General features: G+C 55.1%; 6 protein-coding genes across 6 annotated transcripts; 5 read left to right on the top strand and 1 right to left on the bottom strand.

Annotated features, from left to right (window-relative positions):
- Positions 1-351: 351 nt before the first annotated feature.
- Positions 352-1,424, top strand: HER10_EVM0003918 (DSBA-like thioredoxin domain-containing protein; the record flags this gene model as incomplete). Its single annotated transcript, XM_035473579.1, has 4 exons — positions 352-531; positions 595-673; positions 739-779; positions 835-1,424. Exons 1-4 carry the CDS (start codon positions 498-500, stop codon positions 1,422-1,424), a joined length of 744 nt encoding a protein of 247 aa, XP_035335883.1. The 5' UTR covers positions 352-497.
- Positions 1,425-1,430: 6 nt separating this feature from the next.
- Positions 1,431-2,730, bottom strand: HER10_EVM0006891 (bucentaur or craniofacial development). Its single transcript, XM_035476464.1, has 2 exons — positions 2,340-2,730; positions 1,431-2,275 (listed from the first exon to the last, which is right to left on the bottom strand). The coding sequence occupies exons 1-2, from the start codon at positions 2,684-2,686 to the stop codon at positions 1,576-1,578; spliced, it is 1,047 nt and encodes a 348-aa protein (XP_035336170.1). The 5' UTR covers positions 2,687-2,730; the 3' UTR covers positions 1,431-1,575.
- An 857-nt stretch (positions 2,731-3,587) lies between these two features.
- HER10_EVM0007295 (uncharacterized protein) lies at positions 3,588-4,526 on the top strand (the record flags this gene model as incomplete). The annotated part of the gene is made up of 2 exons (XM_035476854.1): positions 3,588-3,890; positions 3,939-4,526. The coding sequence occupies 2 exons, from the start codon at positions 3,588-3,590 to the stop codon at positions 4,524-4,526; spliced, it is 891 nt and encodes a 296-aa protein (XP_035336209.1).
- A 626-nt stretch (positions 4,527-5,152) lies between these two features.
- Positions 5,153-6,919, top strand: HER10_EVM0013141 (WD repeat domain-containing protein; the record flags this gene model as incomplete). The annotated part of the gene is made up of 1 exon (XM_035482508.1): positions 5,153-6,919. The coding sequence occupies one exon, from the start codon at positions 5,153-5,155 to the stop codon at positions 6,917-6,919; it is 1,767 nt and encodes a 588-aa protein (XP_035336730.1).
- Positions 6,920-8,264: 1,345 nt separating this feature from the next.
- On the top strand, positions 8,265-12,763 carry HER10_EVM0010254 (SNF2 family domain-containing protein; the record flags this gene model as incomplete). Its single annotated transcript, XM_035479720.1, has 3 exons — positions 8,265-8,354; positions 8,448-12,482; positions 12,536-12,763. 3 exons carry the CDS (start codon positions 8,265-8,267, stop codon positions 12,761-12,763), a joined length of 4,353 nt encoding a protein of 1,450 aa, XP_035336463.1.
- A 3,775-nt stretch (positions 12,764-16,538) lies between these two features.
- HER10_EVM0008566 (heterokaryon incompatibility protein) lies at positions 16,539-17,221 on the top strand. Its single transcript, XM_035478083.1, has one exon. The coding sequence runs from the start codon at positions 16,602-16,604 to the stop codon at positions 17,181-17,183; it is 582 nt and encodes a 193-aa protein (XP_035336312.1). The 5' UTR covers positions 16,539-16,601; the 3' UTR covers positions 17,184-17,221.
- The last annotated feature ends 1,243 nt before the right edge of the window (positions 17,222-18,464 follow it).

An 18,464-nucleotide genomic window follows, 5' to 3' on the forward strand; every position in this document is an offset into this window, starting at 1 on the left:
GTGTGTGTGAATAATAAGAGAAGTATCGAGTGTGTGTTCTTCTTTACGTGTGGGATGTGACCGTGGGATTCTCAAGCATGTGACGTGACGAAAAGTATTTCAGATATGATGTTTTATCAAGTCATAGAATCCACGTCAACTTAGATATCGTAGCGCAACACAGTATATAAGCCTTGAGTTGCGCAAGGCAATATGAGACCTCGTACACATGCCGTCGGGGCTCGGTACGTGAACGTGTATTAGTGATCCTCCCCGATTGAGCTTGAAGCTTAGTTGCTGGAGCTTTATCCGTACCCCAGACACCCACTGGCTTGTGCCGAGGTTCCCCACACCATCCACCTCAAGTCCACTTCATCAACTTGTCTTGATCAACCTTGGTTCAACATTTACTACAAAGATTGCGCCATCGAGTGTGCGACGGAGATTATTACGTTCTTGTCCGTCAATAAGCCCAATAACAAATATCGTTACGACTTTTGATTCCGAGTACCGCCAAGATGGGCGGCAAGATTGATGCTTACATAGACATTGGTGAGTCTCACAGATTACTAGGTATTCTTAGGATCGAAGGGCTTTACTGATGATAGTCATCAGCATCGCTGTATAGTTATATCGCCTTCACTCATATTATAAACAACCAGGAACTTCTCACAGCCCACGGAGTCCAAATAGAGTTCGTCTCCTTGGCCTACTAAATGACCCTCTCAACTACAGTCACTCACCAACATACCCCATTAGGATTCACCCTGTTCTCCTTGGCGCCATCAACGCTGCTTCAGGTATATTTATCCAAGTATCTTAAGAATATCATGATTCAACTCACTCATCGCACAGGAAACAAACCACCATGGACACTTCCAGCCAAGGCAGAGTACGGCACCTTTGACGCCCGCCGCTCCTCCGCCCGAGCAGGCAAGCCCGGCATCACCACGCCCGAGAGCTTCATGGAGCGAAGCATGACAGTCGCCCCCCTCCGCGCCCTGCACTTCATCAAAGCAAACTACCCAGACGCCACGTACCAGACGGCGTGGCATTGGTTCCTCCACTGCTTCTGGGAGCCGCCCAACCTCAATCTCACGAAGCCCGACGTCCTGGCCAAAGCGATTGCGGACGCGCCCAGGCAGTACCCGCCTCCCGCCAGCGGCAGCAACACGCAGGAGAGATTGTTCAGTGAGGCGGACGTCAAGAGGATCTTGCAAGGGGCCGGGTCGCAGGAGATCAAGGACTCGGTCAAGGCTAAGACGCAGGAGGCGATTGATTATGGCGCGTTTGGCGCACCGTGGTTCTGGGCTGTGAACGAGCAGGGTAAGGGCGAGCCGTTCTTCGGCAGCGATAGATTTCACTTCATTTACGAGTATCTGGGCGTCCCTTACCAGGATATTGCCATCTTGCCACCTGGAGGCAAGGCGGCTGCGAAGCTATAGTCTGGTCTTGTATAAGTTATGTCTGTAATTTGTTTAGGGGGTATCTCTTTTGTTATCTCCATGAATAAAACGCCGAACCGTATCCAATACCCAAGATCCCTGTGAAGCCACGTAGAGTGATGAACAACAACATGACAACGCAAAAGAAACTTCACTGCACACGGCCAGCCATCCTCGCCCGCCGCGCGTCGTCTTCCCTCTTGGCCTCGCTGCGCGCCAGGAAATCCTGCCTCTCGGCGTACGACCCCTTGGCCCTGCCCGCCAGCTCGAGCTCGTCCTTGAGCCCTTCCTTGTCAACGAACCCGGCCCAGTCCATCTTGCTCTTCTGCACGGTGTTGAGCTTCTTGGCCTGCGCCTCCTTCTCCCTCGCCTTGATCCGCACCGTCATGCCGAGGTTCAGATCCGAGCGCTGGCTGACAATCTCAATGACGGGCTCAAAGGCCGAGCGGAACGCCTTCTTGAGGACGCGTTTCGGTTCGCCGTCCTCGTTGTCGGCGTCTGCACCCGCGGCTTCCGCGGCGGCGGCGTCCTTGCCGAGGGAGGCGAGATAGAGCTTTGCCTCGGCTGAGGAGCGTGCTACGACTTTTTCTTCGGTGTGGACTTTACCCGCAAAGTTGTAGGTTCGCTTGATGCGGATCGTGTCTGATGGGTCGCCTGCCTGGGCTTCGTCTGGCTTGCTCGTGTCAGGTGCCGCGGCAATGGGCGTGGCATCGGCTTCTCCTCCGCCTCCGGTTTCGTTCTCGCCGGTTGGTGCTACTGTCGCCTTCTGACCGGAGAGCATTTGTGCCCAAAGGGCATCGACGTCGACCGTTACAGGGCCAGATGCGGCCGCGACTTTGCGCTCTTCTTTTCTGTGACACAGACCGTCAGCGACTCCTGGTAGAAGCCAGGAAGGAAAAGGGTGTGTCCACTCACTCTGCAGCCCGCATACTCCGCGTCTTCACCAACCCTCCTTCGCCTCCCTCGTCATCCTCGCCTAGGGCCAGGGCAGCGGCCGCATCCCTCGCTGCCTTTTTGAGCTTCTTCTTCGCTGCCTTCTTAATCAGGGCCTCATCACCCGAGTTTTCAAAGTCTGCAGCCTCGTCGCCGCCGGCATCGCGCTTGCGCTTGGTCGTTGTCTTTGCTGCGTCTTCGCCGTCGTCGGCCTCGGAATCGGACGCTTCGGAGGCGCCATCGTCGGCTGCGGCTGCGTCTTCAGGCGCAAAGTCCGAGTCCTGGGAGGACTCGTACTCTTCGTCGTCTATGGTCGGATCGGGAGGCATATTTTGAGGTTAAGGTGGGGGCTGACGTGGGTTGGAGGAAGTTGAGAGTCGCGTCCGAGCAAGTGACTTCCATGGCTGAGAAAGTTCGGTCGGCTGTTATCGGCGCAATCGTGACCGAAGGCGCTCGGTGAAGGGTGGTCTGTGTCCAATCAGAGGGCGTTACCCCCACCATCCATCACCTACTGCCAGATCCCTCGACGCCCTTGGTTTTATCCGGTTGAAAGCATCATTGACACAGTATACCTATACCGTTATTTTCAGTAGGGGAGCAAGTGGGTGACAGAATCGATTTCCGCTCGAACACATCTGACAAAGCAATTTCTACCGCTAACATTTCTACTGTTATTATCACTAGTACTACTATCTGTGAGATACAGTATATTCTGTTATGTATACAAGAAGGGTAATGACGTGAGAAGGGTCGTAATTCTGATATGAGTAGTAAAATGGGTACTTCTTCAAGACGTATGAGAGGAAATCCATTTTATCACCCACTTGGGGAGGCCGGACTCCGGCTCCATAAAATCAATTTAGCCGGCACGGCGGGTTGTAGTTTGACGCCTTGTAGGTTTCTTTCCCGGCACGCCTTCCGAGTCGGCGATCTATTCTGCATATCCTCCTACGTGTGTTTGATCTTGAGCTTCCCCGCACAATAGAAGCTTTAGCGGTGGTCAATACTGATACCCGGAATTACTGCCCATCATTGGGCTCGAAACATAAATAGACGAAGTTTATCTCTGGTTGGGATCGTGGTTCAATAATCAGTCGGCGTTCAATTGACCATAGTAGAATCAAGTGCACCTTTATACACCCCACCTTGCTGTCTATTTTCATTTACAAAATACACTTACTTAGACACTCTGGCAAAGACAGAAATATACCTTTCACTGTCATCACAGCCATGTCTGCCAACATTGAGCCACTCACCGACGCCCAGAAGGAGCACTTCAGAACAACAGGCTGGTTGAAGCTGAGCAATTGCTTCACAAAGGAACAAGCAGAATGGGTCACCAAGGATGTCTGGACTCGACTGGGCATGGACCCCAACGATAAGTCAACCTGGAAGCAAGTAACGAATATGCCCCATCACCGCACCTTTGACGCTTCCGAATACGCGCCCAAGGCATGGGCCGCCATCTGCGAGCTGTGTGGCGGCGAGGACCGGGTGGCACCCGAGTCAAAGGAGTGGAGGGACTCTCTCATCGTCAACCTGGGCAGCGAGGAATACGAGGGAACAGAGCCCGACCCCAAGGAACTGGGCATCTGGCACGTCGACGGCGACTTCTTCGTCCACTATCTTGACTCCCCGGAGCAAGGTCTGCTCGTGATCCCGCTTTTCACGGACATTGTCCCCGGCGGCGGCGGGACCTTTATTTGTCCCGAGGCGATGGCCGGCGTTGCGCGGCATCTGTACGCGCACACGGAGGGGGTTTCGCCGCGGATGGTACCCAGAAACGATCCCGATTTCTCAAAGGAGAAGAACCTCGACTGGTTCAACGAGCTCGCGCGGAGCTGCGGTGAGTTTGTCGAGGCTCACGGGCAGGTGGGCGACGTGTATCTCTTGCATCCGTTGATGCTCCACAGCGCCTCGAGGAACCCGCTGCGGCGGCTGCGTATCATCACGAACCCACCGGTCTTTTTGAACCAGCCTCACGTCTTTGACAGGGCGGATGGCTCGTACAGTCTTGTGGAGCAGGCCACGCTGAGGTTATTGGGCGCCGAGTCGCTGCCCGGATGGAAGATAACGGCGCCACGGGAGCAAGTCATCCCAGAGAGGCTAAAGGTTCAGGATCGGATGAAGCAGGAAGAGATTAAGCGTCTCGCAGCGATCGCGTCTTAGAGTTGCATAGAGATGGCATAGTGGGCTCCTGGGTGTGGCTTTTGGATGACTGCCGGGAGCCGGTGCGTTCGAGTATCGACAGATGGACTCATACGAGATAATACTTTGCCATCTATAGTAAGCAAGAGACGTTACCAGCTTCAGCAAACATGGTGTGTTTCTCTGTACTTTACATGAATTTTGACCAAGAATGCAATTCAAGACTGGGAGCGAAGCGTCGTAGTTGAACAAGATCGTATGTTGTTGGTATGAAGAAACACGCAAGAAGCCTAGTAGCGGAGATACATCCTACCTGAATAGAAATTGAAGCTACTTGCTCATTCACCGGTCCGAGGCTCGAGGCAAGTTTCATTGTATTCGTACATGAAGAGGTGGAAGAGGAATTACGCCGTTGGACGCTATGACCAACACCTTAGATGCTATGGATAGCGCCAGCAAACTTCGGGCCAAGCAGGCGCGGCAGGGTAGCAGGACCCTTGCCCAAATGCTCCTGCCTGACATCACCCCATCTGGTGTACGATTCTCGGACCCTCCGTACCTAGAATTGGGGACCCTACCTCAATCACCTTTTCGCAGTTTTTCCTCCTGACACTCCTTTTCCTCCCATCTCCGACGAGTCCGCAACAATGAGCAGCGACGACGAAGACTTCGTAGTCGAAGGCCCCGAGCTGGCCGCAGACGATCCTATGCGCGCGTTCCTACCGGCGTCATTTGGGAAAAAGACAAAGGAAGCCAACATCGCCGCCCAGATCGATCGGAGCCGAAGAGTGGCAGAGAAGCCCTCGACAGGAGCTTCCATTGAGGGATCCGCAGGTCCGCCAAGTGCTGATCACAAAGAAAAGAAGTCCGACTCAGACAATGACAGTGACAGCGACGACTCCGATTCAGACGACTCCGAAGATGGCGAAGACTACCCAGTTTCGCACGAATTGGTGCTGAAAACCCACGAAAGAGCAGTCACCACAGTAACGCTGGACCCAGCAGGCGGAAGGCTCGTGTCAGCCTCACTCGACTGCAAAATCAACTTGCACGATTTCGCGTCCATGACACCCAGTACTTTACGAGCGTTTCGAAGCGTTGATCCATGGGAAGCGAAATCGTCTGCCGCGAATGCCGAGTCGCACCCGATCCACCACGTCGAGTTCAACCCTCTCGCTGGAAGCGTGTTTCTCTGCGTATCGGCGCACCCGCAGGCAAAGATTATGTCAAGAGACGGCGACATTTTGACCGAATTTGTCAAGGGCGACATGTACCTCAGGGACATGAACAACACCAAGGGGCACATCTCAGAAGTAACCACAGGAACGTGGCATCCGACCGACAAGAATCTTTGCGTGACTGCTGGTACCGACAGTACCTTGAGAATCTGGGATATCAACAACAAGCGCAGTCAGAGGGACGTGATTGTCTTCAAGTCCAAGGCGGCGGGATCTGCTGGTCGAACGAGGATGACGGCGGTTGCCTGGGGCGCGCCGGCACAAGGTGGCAACAACGTGTTGGTCGCAGCCGCACTAGACGGCTCGTTGGTTATGTACAGCGGCAATAGCCCGTTCTCTCGGCCAACCGCAGAGATTCGAGACGCCCACAAAGCCGATACCTGGACCGGAGGTGTGGATATCTCCTCCGACGGCCGCATGGTCGTCACCCGCGGAGGTGACAATACGATCAAGTTGTGGGACACACGGAAATTCAAGACGCCTCTTGTCACAGTGGACCATGCTTCGACGTTAGATCACTTCCCGATGAGCAACATCAGGTACTCTCCCAACTCGACCAGCATTTTGACAGGTTCCGCAACAGGCGACCTGCACATTCTGAACCCCGGAAATCTGAGAGCCGAACATGTCACACCAATTACGCCCGGAGCACCTCTCATCACTGTTGACTGGCATCCCAAGATAAATCAGATCATCACGGGGTCTGCGAATGGCGAAACACATGTGCTTTACAGCCCGACAATGTCGATGCGGGGCGCTGTGGAAGTCATGTCACGAGCGCCAAAGAAGAGGCACATCGACGACGATCCGTCCCGAACGACGGATATGACGACGGGAATGTCTGGAGATGCTATCATCACACCAGGAAGCTCAATGGCTGGCCGCAGAAATGCGGGAGTCACAGCTTCAGGCAAGTCCAAGGATCCCCGAAGACCAGCAGTTTTGGAGCAAACGCCTTTCATGCGAAACCAGCCGGACGAGAAGCACATTGCAGAGAATATTCCTCTCGCCAAGATGCTTCACGAAGACCCCAGAGAGGCACTGCTGAAATATGCCGATGCTGCAAAGAAAGATCCAATGTTTACTGCGGCGTGGCAGACGACGCAGCCCGTCACTCAATACGCGGATGTGAGCGACGACGAAGGGGAGCCGGATAAGAAAAGGGTCAAGCGGTGAATATTTTGCGGTGCTGCGATCGGGTCTCGTTGTATGAATTCGTGGGGAATCATGACAAGAGTATGAGCTAAGATTTGCACGAGGGAAGGTTTGGAGCAGTGCTGGCTAATCAATCCGGGTTGCATTTGGGATATGGGTACGGGGAGAAACACCAGGGAAATGGCAAGCCTGCCGTTCGGCCTGCATTCCTGGAAGGATCTCTCCACTTGTTCATCTTTCCGTCAGATTAGCTTCGCTGGGAGCAACCCCCAAACATGGAGACACGCGAAGCAGCTGACACTTGCAGAACGGGAGTGTGTGGACGTCCCCGCCACGGCCAACTCACCCGGCCTGGCCCGGGTTAGGCACTTCAGCCAACGCGCGTCTGAGGAAATAGTATGGGGTCTACGAGAGAAAGACGCGCCTCCGATGCGCCGACAACCTAAACATTTTTCTTCACCTTGCTGCTGCAAACGAAAGACGACAGATGCCAAGCGGCGTGGATCTGGCATTCCTTGGTGGCCGATGAACCTGACAGGCCACGGTTTGAGGCACGCATGTGGCCCGGATAGTACCCGAAGCCAACCACTGGCCGACCAGGCCGGCCGCTGCCTGCCTGCAGTAAACCAGGGAACGAGTTGGCCCAAGCGCCCTCGCTTGTACATAAGCAGATTAGCGTAGACGCCTCAGGCAACAACTTGTTGCGGTGCTGAAAATTACGGGGACTCAGTTTCACAGAGTCCGCACCAACCATCAATGAATCTTGTCGTTGTCCTCACCTCTCCATCTCAACCGGCACCGCGCGCATCGAAAAATCGCCATCCCCCCTCTACAGGCATCGACACCCATCTCGGAAAGTGTCCAGCAACCTATTCCACGCGATTTCCTCGCGCATCTTGCTCGAGGCAACGCCCCGACGCCGCGCCCTTCCGACCAACTCCCGTTTTTTTTCGCATCACGTCCTGTTCACCCTTCCACCCATTTCCCCCCCACGCTTCGCGGCACCGCATTCGCGTCCCCCATCCATCGTCTCTGCCGCTGAACTCCATCCGCCATCTCGGTGAATTCGATTCTACGCGACCGACGTGTTTCCGTTCCGACCACGGCATCAACCTTGCCGTCTCCGAACCACATCGCCATCCCCAAACCTTGTGTTTTCGATACCGACGCGCTGCATTTCCCGTCCTTATCACCAATAGCCTTCTAGTCTCTCATTTCGCGACGAGCCAAGCGCGACAAACCTTCAATAAGGCTCCACTTGTCTACACCTACAACGCCTTTGCATGATAATGCGCGCGAGATTGTCGTCGCATCTCTAGAGATTCCCGCAGTCGTTAGATTTGCTGGAATACACACATCGCCCACCATGGCTTCAGTACAGGCTGCGCCTGCCGTCCAGCTCCCTGGCGCCGGCATGGCGACCACCACTCCTCAACAGGCTCAAGAGATTTTCAATGTAAGAGCCTATTCTTCATAATGACCGCATCCCTCACATGCTCCGATGATATGCCAAAATTCGATGCGATCTTACGATGCTAACACACCAAAGAAATTCAAGCAGATGAGAGAGAGCGGCGTCCCCAACACCGATCCCGAATATATCAAGGCCGAGCAGTTCGTCTTGTCCTTCCAACAACAAGCGCGTATGCGACAGAAGCAACAACAATTCCTCCAGCATCAGCAGCAACAACAACAGATGCAACAGCAGCGACAGATGCAGCAGGCTGGTGGTCCCAATGGCGCTGTCAATGGCTCGCAGCCCGCCCAGCAGCATCCCCAGTCGACACAACCTCCTACATCAAGCGCGCTCAGCGCCTCGGCGCTTCCTGCAGCCAACTCAAATGCTGCCGCTGCCGCTGGATCCCCCTCGACAGCTGCTCCTTCCAGCGGCCCAGGTGCTGGCCAGTTCAACCCGCAACAATTGAGCTTGCTTAGACAACAGATCCACGCCTTCAAGCTGTTGACCAAGAATGCTGGAGTTCCTCTACAGATGCAGCAAGCCATCTTTGCTCAGCGAGAGCGCAGGAAAGCCATCGCCGCCGAGGCTGCCGCGCTGGCAGCTTCATCAACACCCGCAACCACTAGTCGGGACTCTGCACAGCCCGGCATCAATGGGTCTGAAGCCAAGTCTGAATCTACTCCAGAGGTCCAAGGGCCCACCTTCAAGACCGTCAGGTCCCCTTACGGCGATAACAACCTGATTCGCAAGTCGATTAGCCATTTCGACCATACTCAACGGAAAAATCGCAAGCTTATCCCGGGATTGTTCCCCACTGGTGTCGACTTCGACCAGCTGCGGTACGAGAGGGAGCTGATTGTGTTCAACCGCATGAGAGATCGGTTTGCCGAGCTCAGAAACACCCCAGCAAATATTGCTCACTGGGATACCACCAAGGACGATGTTGAACTGGATGATAGTGCAAAGGTCAAGGCGATCATTGAGATGAAGAGCCTCGGCTTGTACGCGAAGCAAAAGGCGCTGCGAGATAAGATTGGTCGCTCGATGATGTTCTATGACAACCTTGCAATGACGACCAACCGCTCCGGATACCGCCGCACAAAGAAGATGACGGTTCGCGAGGCCAGAATCACAGAGAAGCTTGAGAAGCAGCAGCGTGATATCCGGGAGAACCGCGAGAAGAAGAGGCACACTGACTTCTTGGCCGCCATTACTCAACACAGAAACGAGATTCAACAAACCGCATCAAGCCAGCGCAATAAGTCTACCAAACTCAACAAGCTCATGTTTGCCCAGCACTACAACATTGAAAAGGAAGAGCAAAAGAGGATTGAGCGTACTGCCAAGCAGCGTCTGCAGGCTCTTAAGGCCAACGATGAAGAGGCTTATCTCAAGTTGCTTGACGAAGCCAAGGATACCCGTATTACCCACCTTCTCAGACAGACCGATGGATTCTTGCGTCAACTCGCTGCTTCCGTCAAGTCTCAGCAAAGGAAGGCCCTGCTGGAGCAGACTGGCGAAGAGGAGGAGCTGCCAGAGGAGGAAGAAGAGGAGAGCGAACCCGATGAGGATGATGACGACACAAGTGGACGAAAGATCGACTACTATGCCGTCGCCCATCGCATCAAGGAAGAGGTCACAGAACAGGCCGATATCTTGGTCGGTGGTAAGCTCAAGGAATACCAGGTCAAGGGTCTGCAGTGGATGATTTCCCTGTACAACAACAACCTGAACGGTATTCTTGCCGACGAGATGGGTCTCGGCAAGACTATTCAAACCATTAGTTTGATCACGTATCTCATTGAGCGCAAGAAGCAGGATGGCCCCTACCTGGTCATTGTGCCCCTCAGTACTTTGACCAACTGGACACTCGAGTTCGAGAAATGGGCGCCTTCTGTGAGCAAGATTGTCTACAAGGGTCCTCCTCTGGCCAGAAAAGTGCACCAGGACAAGATCCGCCAAGGACGTTTCCAGGTGTTGCTCACGACATACGAGTACATTATCAAGGATCGCCCAATTCTCAGCAAGATCAAGTGGTTCCACATGATCATTGACGAAGGTCACCGCATGAAGAACCAGAACTCCAAGTTGACAACTACTATCCAGCAATACTACAACACCCGATTCCGTCTCATCTTGACCGGTACACCGCTCCAGAACAACCTTACGGAACTGTGGGCCATGCTCAACTTCACGCTACCGACCATTTTCAAGTCTGCGACAACCTTCGACGAGTGGTTCAACACACCTTTTGCCAACACTGGTGGACAAGACAAGATGGAACTCACGGAAGAAGAACAGATTCTCGTCATTCGTCGTCTGCACAAGGTGCTGCGTCCTTTCTTGCTCCGTCGTCTGAAGAAGGATGTCGAAAAGGATCTTCCGGACAAGACCGAGAAGGTCATCAAGTGCAAGTTCTCTGCTTTGCAATCCAAGCTTTACAAGCAGATGGTCACGCACAACAGGATCCTTGTCAGCGACGGACAGGGTGGCAAGGCTGGTGCTCGCGGCTTGAGCAACATGATTATGCAGCTTCGCAAGCTTTGTAACCATCCATTTGTGTTTGATGAGGTCGAGAATCTCATGAATCCTATGAGCATCAGTAACGACCTGCTATGGAGAACCGCCGGCAAGTTTGAGCTTCTCGACAGAATCCTGCCCAAGTACAAGGCAACGGGCCATCGCGTTCTCATGTTCTTCCAAATGACGGCCATCATGGACATCATGGAGGACTACCTCAGATACCGCAACCTCAAGTATCTTCGTCTGGATGGTACAACCAAGTCAGATGAGCGTTCTGATTTGCTGCGCGAGTTCAATGCTCCCGACTCAGACTACTTCATGTTCTTGTTGTCGACTCGTGCTGGTGGTCTTGGTCTGAACCTGCAGACTGCGGACACTGTCATCATCTACGACTCCGATTGGAATCCTCATCAAGATTTGCAGGCTCAGGATCGTGCTCATCGTATCGGACAAAAGAATGAGGTACGAATTCTTCGTCTCATCAGTTCGAACTCTGTCGAAGAGAAGATTTTGGAAAGAGCCAGGTTCAAACTTGACATGGATGGCAAGGTCATTCAAGCCGGTCGCTTCGACAACAAGTCGACAGAGACGGATCGTGATGCCATGCTGCGTACCCTTCTAGAAAGCGCCGACATGGCGGAGACTGGAGACCAGGATGAGATGGACGACGAGGAGCTGAACTTGCTCCTTGCTCGTAGCGACGATGAAGTGGCTGTTTTCCAGAAACTCGACGAGGAGCGGAAGCTAGACCCAACCTATGGCGAGGCAGCTGGGCCAAAGATTAAGCCTCGTCTCCTCGCGGAGGATGAACTTCCTGAGATCTACCTGGGTGATGGCAACCCGATCGAAGAGGAGATTGAGACAAGTCTTGGACGTGGAGCTCGTGAGCGAACTAAGGTTCGCTACGACGACGGTCTCACGGAAGAGCAGTGGCTCATGGCTGTTGACGATGACGACGACTCACCAGAGGCGGCAGCAGCACGAAAGCAAGCCCGCAAAGACAAGCGGGAGACCAACAGGCTCAAGAGGTCCGCTATGGCCAATGCTGCTGACGATTCTCCCCCTGCAAGTCGTGCCAGCACGGAGGAGGTGGAAACACCCAAGAAGAGAGGCCGCAAAGGAGCCGCGAAGAACCAAGAGAAGCGCAAGGCGGAAGAAGGGGACGATGAGCCTCCGGCTAAGAAGCGTCGTGGCCCACAAGGTAGAGCCAAGGCGGTGTCGGTCTCTGTTGGTTCCGAGACGCCGCGAGTGTCGGCTCAGCAACGCCAACTCCTGCAGGCAAACACGAGGGCTCTATTTGACGGACTCATGAACCTTGAGGTGGATGATCCGGAGCCACCAGAGGAGGATGATGACGAGTCGGTTGCTGGCAAGCGAATCATCATTGGGCCCTTCCTTGCACTGCCACCCAAGCGCGACTACGCCGACTACTACTTGATCATCCAATCTCCTATTTCGATGAAGCAGATTGAGACCAAGATCAAGAAGCAGCAGTACCACAGCCTTGGCGATATGCGCAAGGACGTCGACCTCATGTTCCGCAACTGCCAGACCTACAACGAGGAGGCATCGCTTCTGTACCAGGACTCTCTCACTCTCCAGGTTGGTAACTTTCTTGACTCTTTTTGTGAACATTCAAACTGACACATGCTTAGAAATTCTTCCACGAAGAACTCCAAAAGGCTCTCGACAAGCATACAGAGTTGCAAGAGCTGGAAATCGACGGCGGCAAGGAGGGCTCCGTGGCGCCTAGCGCTAGCGCGAGCGTCGGAACCCCTCAACCAGCAACTTCCACCACGAGGATCAAGCTGATTTCTTCGGCCTCCAACGGCGCCAAGGAGACAAACGGAGCAAGCAACGGCGCACAAAGCGACCAGGAGTAGCCGAACGGGGGTTTATTGGTTTCTACGTTTCTAGTGATCACAGTTGACGTTTAATGACGTTTGTGAGGGTTTTTTTTTTCATTCGGGGGTTTGATGCTAAAAAGAAAATGGCGATGGCATACAGTCGAGAGGCGACCAACGGCAAACGCAAAGCAGTGGTCTCCTCAAACTGCGAAAACATCAAAGACTGTTGCACATTTACAGGCGTACAGGATTGGGAGGCTTTTGGAACGTGTACAGGTAACGGCGGGAACGGCACTCGATACAAATACCATGGGCCAGAAATGAGGCCGCAGAGGGAATTAGTTGAACGGTGATGGATGGCGACGAAGGGGGAAGGTTCTGTCCCGGTTGACGATGGCAGAGACCAGTTGCGAAGTTTGTTAGACTAGCAAGCAAATGTATTTTAATAGATGTGAGTACGATGGACTTGAACGCATGAGGTGTATTCCAATTGTCTGGTAGCCAATATCGTGATGTTTGGTGTACACGAATGGATACATAGTAAACAGTCGATCAATCGAGTTGCCTGTCATCCATCAACATTTGCAAGGGTCAATTGCTTTTTGGGTATTGACGTGCTCGGCTAATAACATGTTGGGAGATCATCAGGCAAGGTAGGGAATGGCCCTGTAAATTAAGACGGCCCAACCATTTGATCCATCGTGGGAAAGAGAAAGAGCATCGATTTTTATGCCCAATGTGTCTTGTTTAATTTGGTTGTAATAGAGGGGGCTGGGGGGGAGAAACGATCGAGGTTGGGCCCAGGTTTCTGAACGGGCGGGCCGGGGGTGGCGGTGCCTTTTTCGACCTCTCACCTCTCTCACCTTCTGCTGCTCACCACACTCCATCTCGCGCCGCACCTCTCATATCGCACCTTTCAGTCTCACTGACTGGCGTTGCGTGGCGTTGCGCGTACACATGCCTCGTCGCAAAAAGCCATTCATTTTCAATCTCGTCGCAATACACACTCACACGACGAACATGTCATCTCATCTCATCCATCTTTAAGCCCAATTTCATCGCAAGCAATCGAGCAACCTCATCACCATCATCCATCGGACTTTGGTCATCACTTTAACATCAGCGCAACGCCCGTGATTCTTCCAGTCCTCTTATTTGGTCTCTGCCCTGCATAACGAAATTTCTCGCGCGCACTCCCGTAAAGAAAAGCTCCGTTTCGCACGGTCTCACCGAGCCACACTTCACTAGTGTCACGGCGCAACAGCAAAAGCCAAGGAGAAACAGACCTCTTTTCGTGAGGGAGAAAGAGTAGGAACTAGGAACAGGTTACCCCCAAAAGATCGGATTCCCGTTGCTGCGGAACCAAGCGTAAGTAATAATACGCTCAAAAGCCTGGCGGCGAGCGCAACGCAGCACAGCGCATTAGTGGCCGCGCATTTTGCATTTACAGCTTGCATCTGCAGCAGCAGCGCAAATCTCATAAGACGGACGGGAAATCAGAGAGAGGGACTCTGCGCTTTGAGAAGAGAAAGGGGAACTGGGGTTTGCGAATTTTCCAGAGTATAAGGCAATGGACCACCCGAGTCCGTCCGCCGACCGCAGCAGCGGTGCGGCACCACCACCACCACCACCAGGACCACCACCACCACCAGGAGCGACGACCAGACGAGAAGGAGATGGGCCAGCTGGCGTAGTGGTAATATCCGACGACGAAAGTTCGGCCAGCTCAATGTCGGATGAGGAGGACTCAGGTACCGACCACAACCACGACGACAAGAAGCGTCATCACCGCGACGGCACCACTCCCGCCAGCGGCAGATATAGACCCCAGACGCCTACGCCACCGCCGCAGCGACGCTCACAGCAACACGTTCCGCCGCCACCTAGGGGGAGTAGGGAGAGAGATATTCGTGCGGAACGGCATCGCGACTTGCGTGAACGTGAGCGTGATCGGGATAGGGATAGGGATAGGGATCGCGACAGGGACAGATCTCGGGGTCCGGACCCGAGGCGACGGGGAGGAGGGGGAGGAGGAGGACTGCCACCATCACCGCCACTGGATAGGGACCGGGATCGAGATCGGGACAGGGACCGGGACAGGGACAGAGATCGCGACAGAGACTACGACAGAGACAGAGACAGTGACAGAAGTCTGCGCGACAGCCCGCCTCTGAGGGATAGCCCTCGCCTACGAGACAGCCCTCGTATAAGGGAACGAAAGCGGCAGAGCTTCGCGTTAGACGAAAAGTACCACGGCGGAGGGGGAGAAGGAGGCCGCAGCACCGTCAACGGCCACGCCAGGAGACAGCAGAGCGTGCCCCCCAACAGCGCCAACAACGGCGCAAAAAGGCAGAGCATCACAGAGCGGCTCATGAGCACCTGGACAGCGGCGCGGTCGGGCGCGGCGCGCGGAGCGGGGGATCATCCGCCGGGCGTCGGGGCCGCAGCCGCGGCAGCGGCATCCACGCTCCCCTCGCGCCGCGCGTCGTCGGCCTCGACGGCGAGCAAGGCGTTTAATCCCGTCGGCAGGGTGCGCGAGTGGCTCGACACATGTAATGCCGAGCACGGCGACCACTGCTCCGGCCCGCCGACGGATACGTGGCGGCCGATATGGCTGATCGACTCGGTGAACCGGTGTCTCGTGCGCGCGAGGGCGACGGATCGGTATATCGCGCTCAGCTACGTCTACGAGCCGCCGCTGCCTTCGTCGCGGGGTCCCGTGGAGACGTTACGGGAGAACCTCGAAGTGTTGACGGCGAGCATGGACGACGCGGATATCCCGCAGACGATTCTGGATGCCATGTGGTTGGCAAGGAAGCTGGGAATTAAGTACCTCTGGGTCGACCGGTTCTGCATCGTGCAAGACGACGATGTGGAGAGGGAGGAGTACGTCAAGAATATGGCGTACGTGTACGCCAACGCCTATATGACCATCGTGGCGGCAGCGGGCGACGCCGAGTCCGGGTTGACGGGGTTGTTGCGGAGGACGCCGCCGCCGAGGGGCACCGCAGCGAGGAAGCACGAAGATTTGGTGCTCTCATCGCGGTGGGCGGGTCGGGCGTGGACGGTGCAGGAGGGCATGTACTCGCGGCGGAAAGTGTACGTTTTCGAGGAGACGGTGACGTGGGAGTGCCACTGCGACTTGTGGCAAGGGCCGCCGGGCGCAGCGGGCGGCGGCGGCAGGTTCAGCAAGATTCTCAAGGGCGGAGGGCTGGGGAGGCACGGCGGCGGCGGGGGGCCGTGTGCGTCGAGGACGTTCCCCGCGGCGACGGGGTACCTGCACCCCGTGTGGCCCGACATGGACGAGTACGCGCGGATCGCGATGGAGTTTAGCGCGCGGCGGGTGACGCTCATGTCGGACACGACGAGGGCGCTGCGGGGCATCACGACGGTGCTGTCGCGGTCGTTTGCGGGCGGGTTCGTGTTCGGCATGCCGGTGAGTTTCCTGGACGTCGCGATGCTGTGGCAGCCGAGGGCGATGGTGCGGCGGCGGCTGATGGTGCAGCCCGTGACGGGGATGAACCCGCTGCCGTCGTGGAGCTGGCTCGGGTGGCACTACGACGGCGTGCCCGCGGACCTGACGCTCTGGCGGGCGGCGGCGGATTACGTCCAGGAGGCGCCGGCGCATCACGGCAAGAGGGGCGCGGAGAGAAGGTTCAAGAGCCCGTATGCGTTCCGGTTGCGGTCGTTGGTGAGTTATGAGCTCACGGACCGGGCGACGTATACGCCGTTGCCGAATGATGGGATGGCGTACCGGGATCGGAGGCATCGGAGGACGGTGCCGTTGCCTGCTGGGTGGTCGAGGAGCGGCGGCGGGTTCCGGTATGCGGGAGATCCGGAGGTTGTGTTTCGGTACCCGGTGCCCGTGGCGGAGATGGCTGGCGGAGGAGGAGGAGGAGCGGACGGAGCCATCCCGGGGGCGGGGTTGTCGCCTTTTGGGGACTTTGCGCTAAGCGCGACGCTGCTCTCGTTCAGCACGACGGTGGCGTACCTGGACGTCGACTTCGCCGTCGCTCGAAACGGGGCGCCGCTAGACGCGAAGGCGGCAAACGCGGTGAACTCGGGGAATAATACGGGACCTGGCACGGGCTTGGTTGCTCCCGGACGAGGGTACGGCGTTCCGCTGGCGGTGGGCAATATCTGGTCGAGGACGGGCAAGTGGTGCGGCGTGGTGACGGCGCACGATAGCTGGTTGGGCTTGCAAGGGGCGAACCATACCGGGGAGGAGAAGCTCGAGTTCGTGGCCGTGTCGATGGCCAGCGAGAGAGGGGGCAGTCATGTGTTTGACCTGGATGCGTTCCGGGATAACATGGACGAGGACGAGATTGTGGACTTTGTTAATGTACTCTGGGTGGAGAGGGTTGGCGGGGTGTGTTACCGGAGAGGCCTCGGGCATGTCGTACAGAGGGTGTGGGATGCGGTTGCGAGAGACCGGATCGAGGTTCTTCTTGGATAGGATCTCATGGGGAAGAAGCGTGTCAAGATATACGGAGGAGCCGAGATCGAAATCCGGGATGTATTTGAGATGAAAATGGTGGTTGGATGACCACGGGTTCTGGCGGATGAGGGCGATTAGCGTCTGGATATCATCCCATGTACGAGATACATGTTACCTCTCTAGGAAGGAACATGCTATGTCTACTCAAGCTTCATAGCGATTTGTATAATAACAGCTCTCCCTCCACGTAGGGCGATGATGACATCAATGTTCCCTGACCGAATGGCCTCCAGAGATCACTCGACGGGCTCTGCCGATGTCAGAGCAGTACTCGGGGTCGATGTAAATGACCATATACCCCCTCCCCTCGTTGCCGCTTGATATTCACCTTAGGGTAAGTAAGGTAGGCAATCTCACATATTCCCTCACCCTGCTCCTTTGCCAGCACCACTAACGAATACTCCGGGAAAGATGACCGTCAGCCATGACAAACAATAAACACAGAAGCACAGATAGGGGGCACAAACAGACAATGACCCATACCTGACTTACACCATCTGGAACACCACTTCAAGATGCGCCAAAGCAGAATAGGCCGGACCACTCATACCGCACCACGAGACAACGCAACTCGCATCGAAACCAAACGCAATCGCAAAATGAACCACTCCACAAACTAGAATTCCGCTCCTGGACCAACAACCAAGATTTGGTCGCCCCTCTAGGTTACCCAAAGCTGCCCAGCGACTCGCCAGACTCTCCAGACCCTCGACGCCACCCAAGGACAGACCAAACTCCACTGAGAAACTCCACTACCTGAACCCCCACACGCTGCAGCTCCAAACTTAGGCTCCAACCAGAACCCAAGGATCATCCAACACCTCGGGGCGTTTAGCTCAGTGGTAGAGCGCCCGCTTTGCATACTTTCAGCGTCTGCGGGAGGCCCAGGGTTCAATCCCCTGATCGTCCACAGTGACCCGATAGATCGCGTCCGTGATCACACTCTTTTGCTATTTTTCACAAAGTGTTTTTCGGTATTCAGATACCGACTCCAATACTGGTTCCAAAGTTTCACGTTGTTTTTTGCACGGCTTTGTTGTCGTTTATTTGTTTTACTTACATAATTTCTCGCAGTTTCTCCTGTTGACTGATAGCGTTGGGTAAGAGACTAGTAGTAAAATGGTAACCCCTTAAGTAGGTCATAAAATCGATTTCCGCTCGCTACATGCGACAAGCAGTTCTACCGCTATTGTCACTAGTATGAATTTCCATTAACCAGAGTGTATTTCTTTACGTATA

The sequence above is a fragment of the Colletotrichum scovillei genome (assembly GCF_011075155.1).
Source record: "Colletotrichum scovillei strain TJNH1 chromosome Unknown Contig00003, whole genome shotgun sequence".
NCBI lineage: Eukaryota > Fungi > Ascomycota > Sordariomycetes > Glomerellales > Glomerellaceae > Colletotrichum > Colletotrichum scovillei.

What these genes read in the sequence shown, in the direction of transcription:
- HER10_EVM0006891 (XM_035476464.1), bottom strand. Translation starts at nt 2,686, where the DNA reads ATGCCTCCCGATCCGACCATAGACGACGAAGAGTACGAGTCCTCCCAG. An exon ending in CGGAGTATGCGGGCTGCAGA is followed by an intron (nt 2,276 to 2,339) that starts GTGAGTGGACAC and finishes TCTGTGTCACAG; the next exon opens with AAAAGAAGAGCGCAAAGTCG.
- HER10_EVM0008566 (XM_035478083.1), top strand. Translation starts at nt 16,602, where the DNA reads ATGGCTGGCGGAGGAGGAGGAGGAGCGGACGGAGCCATCCCGGGGGCG.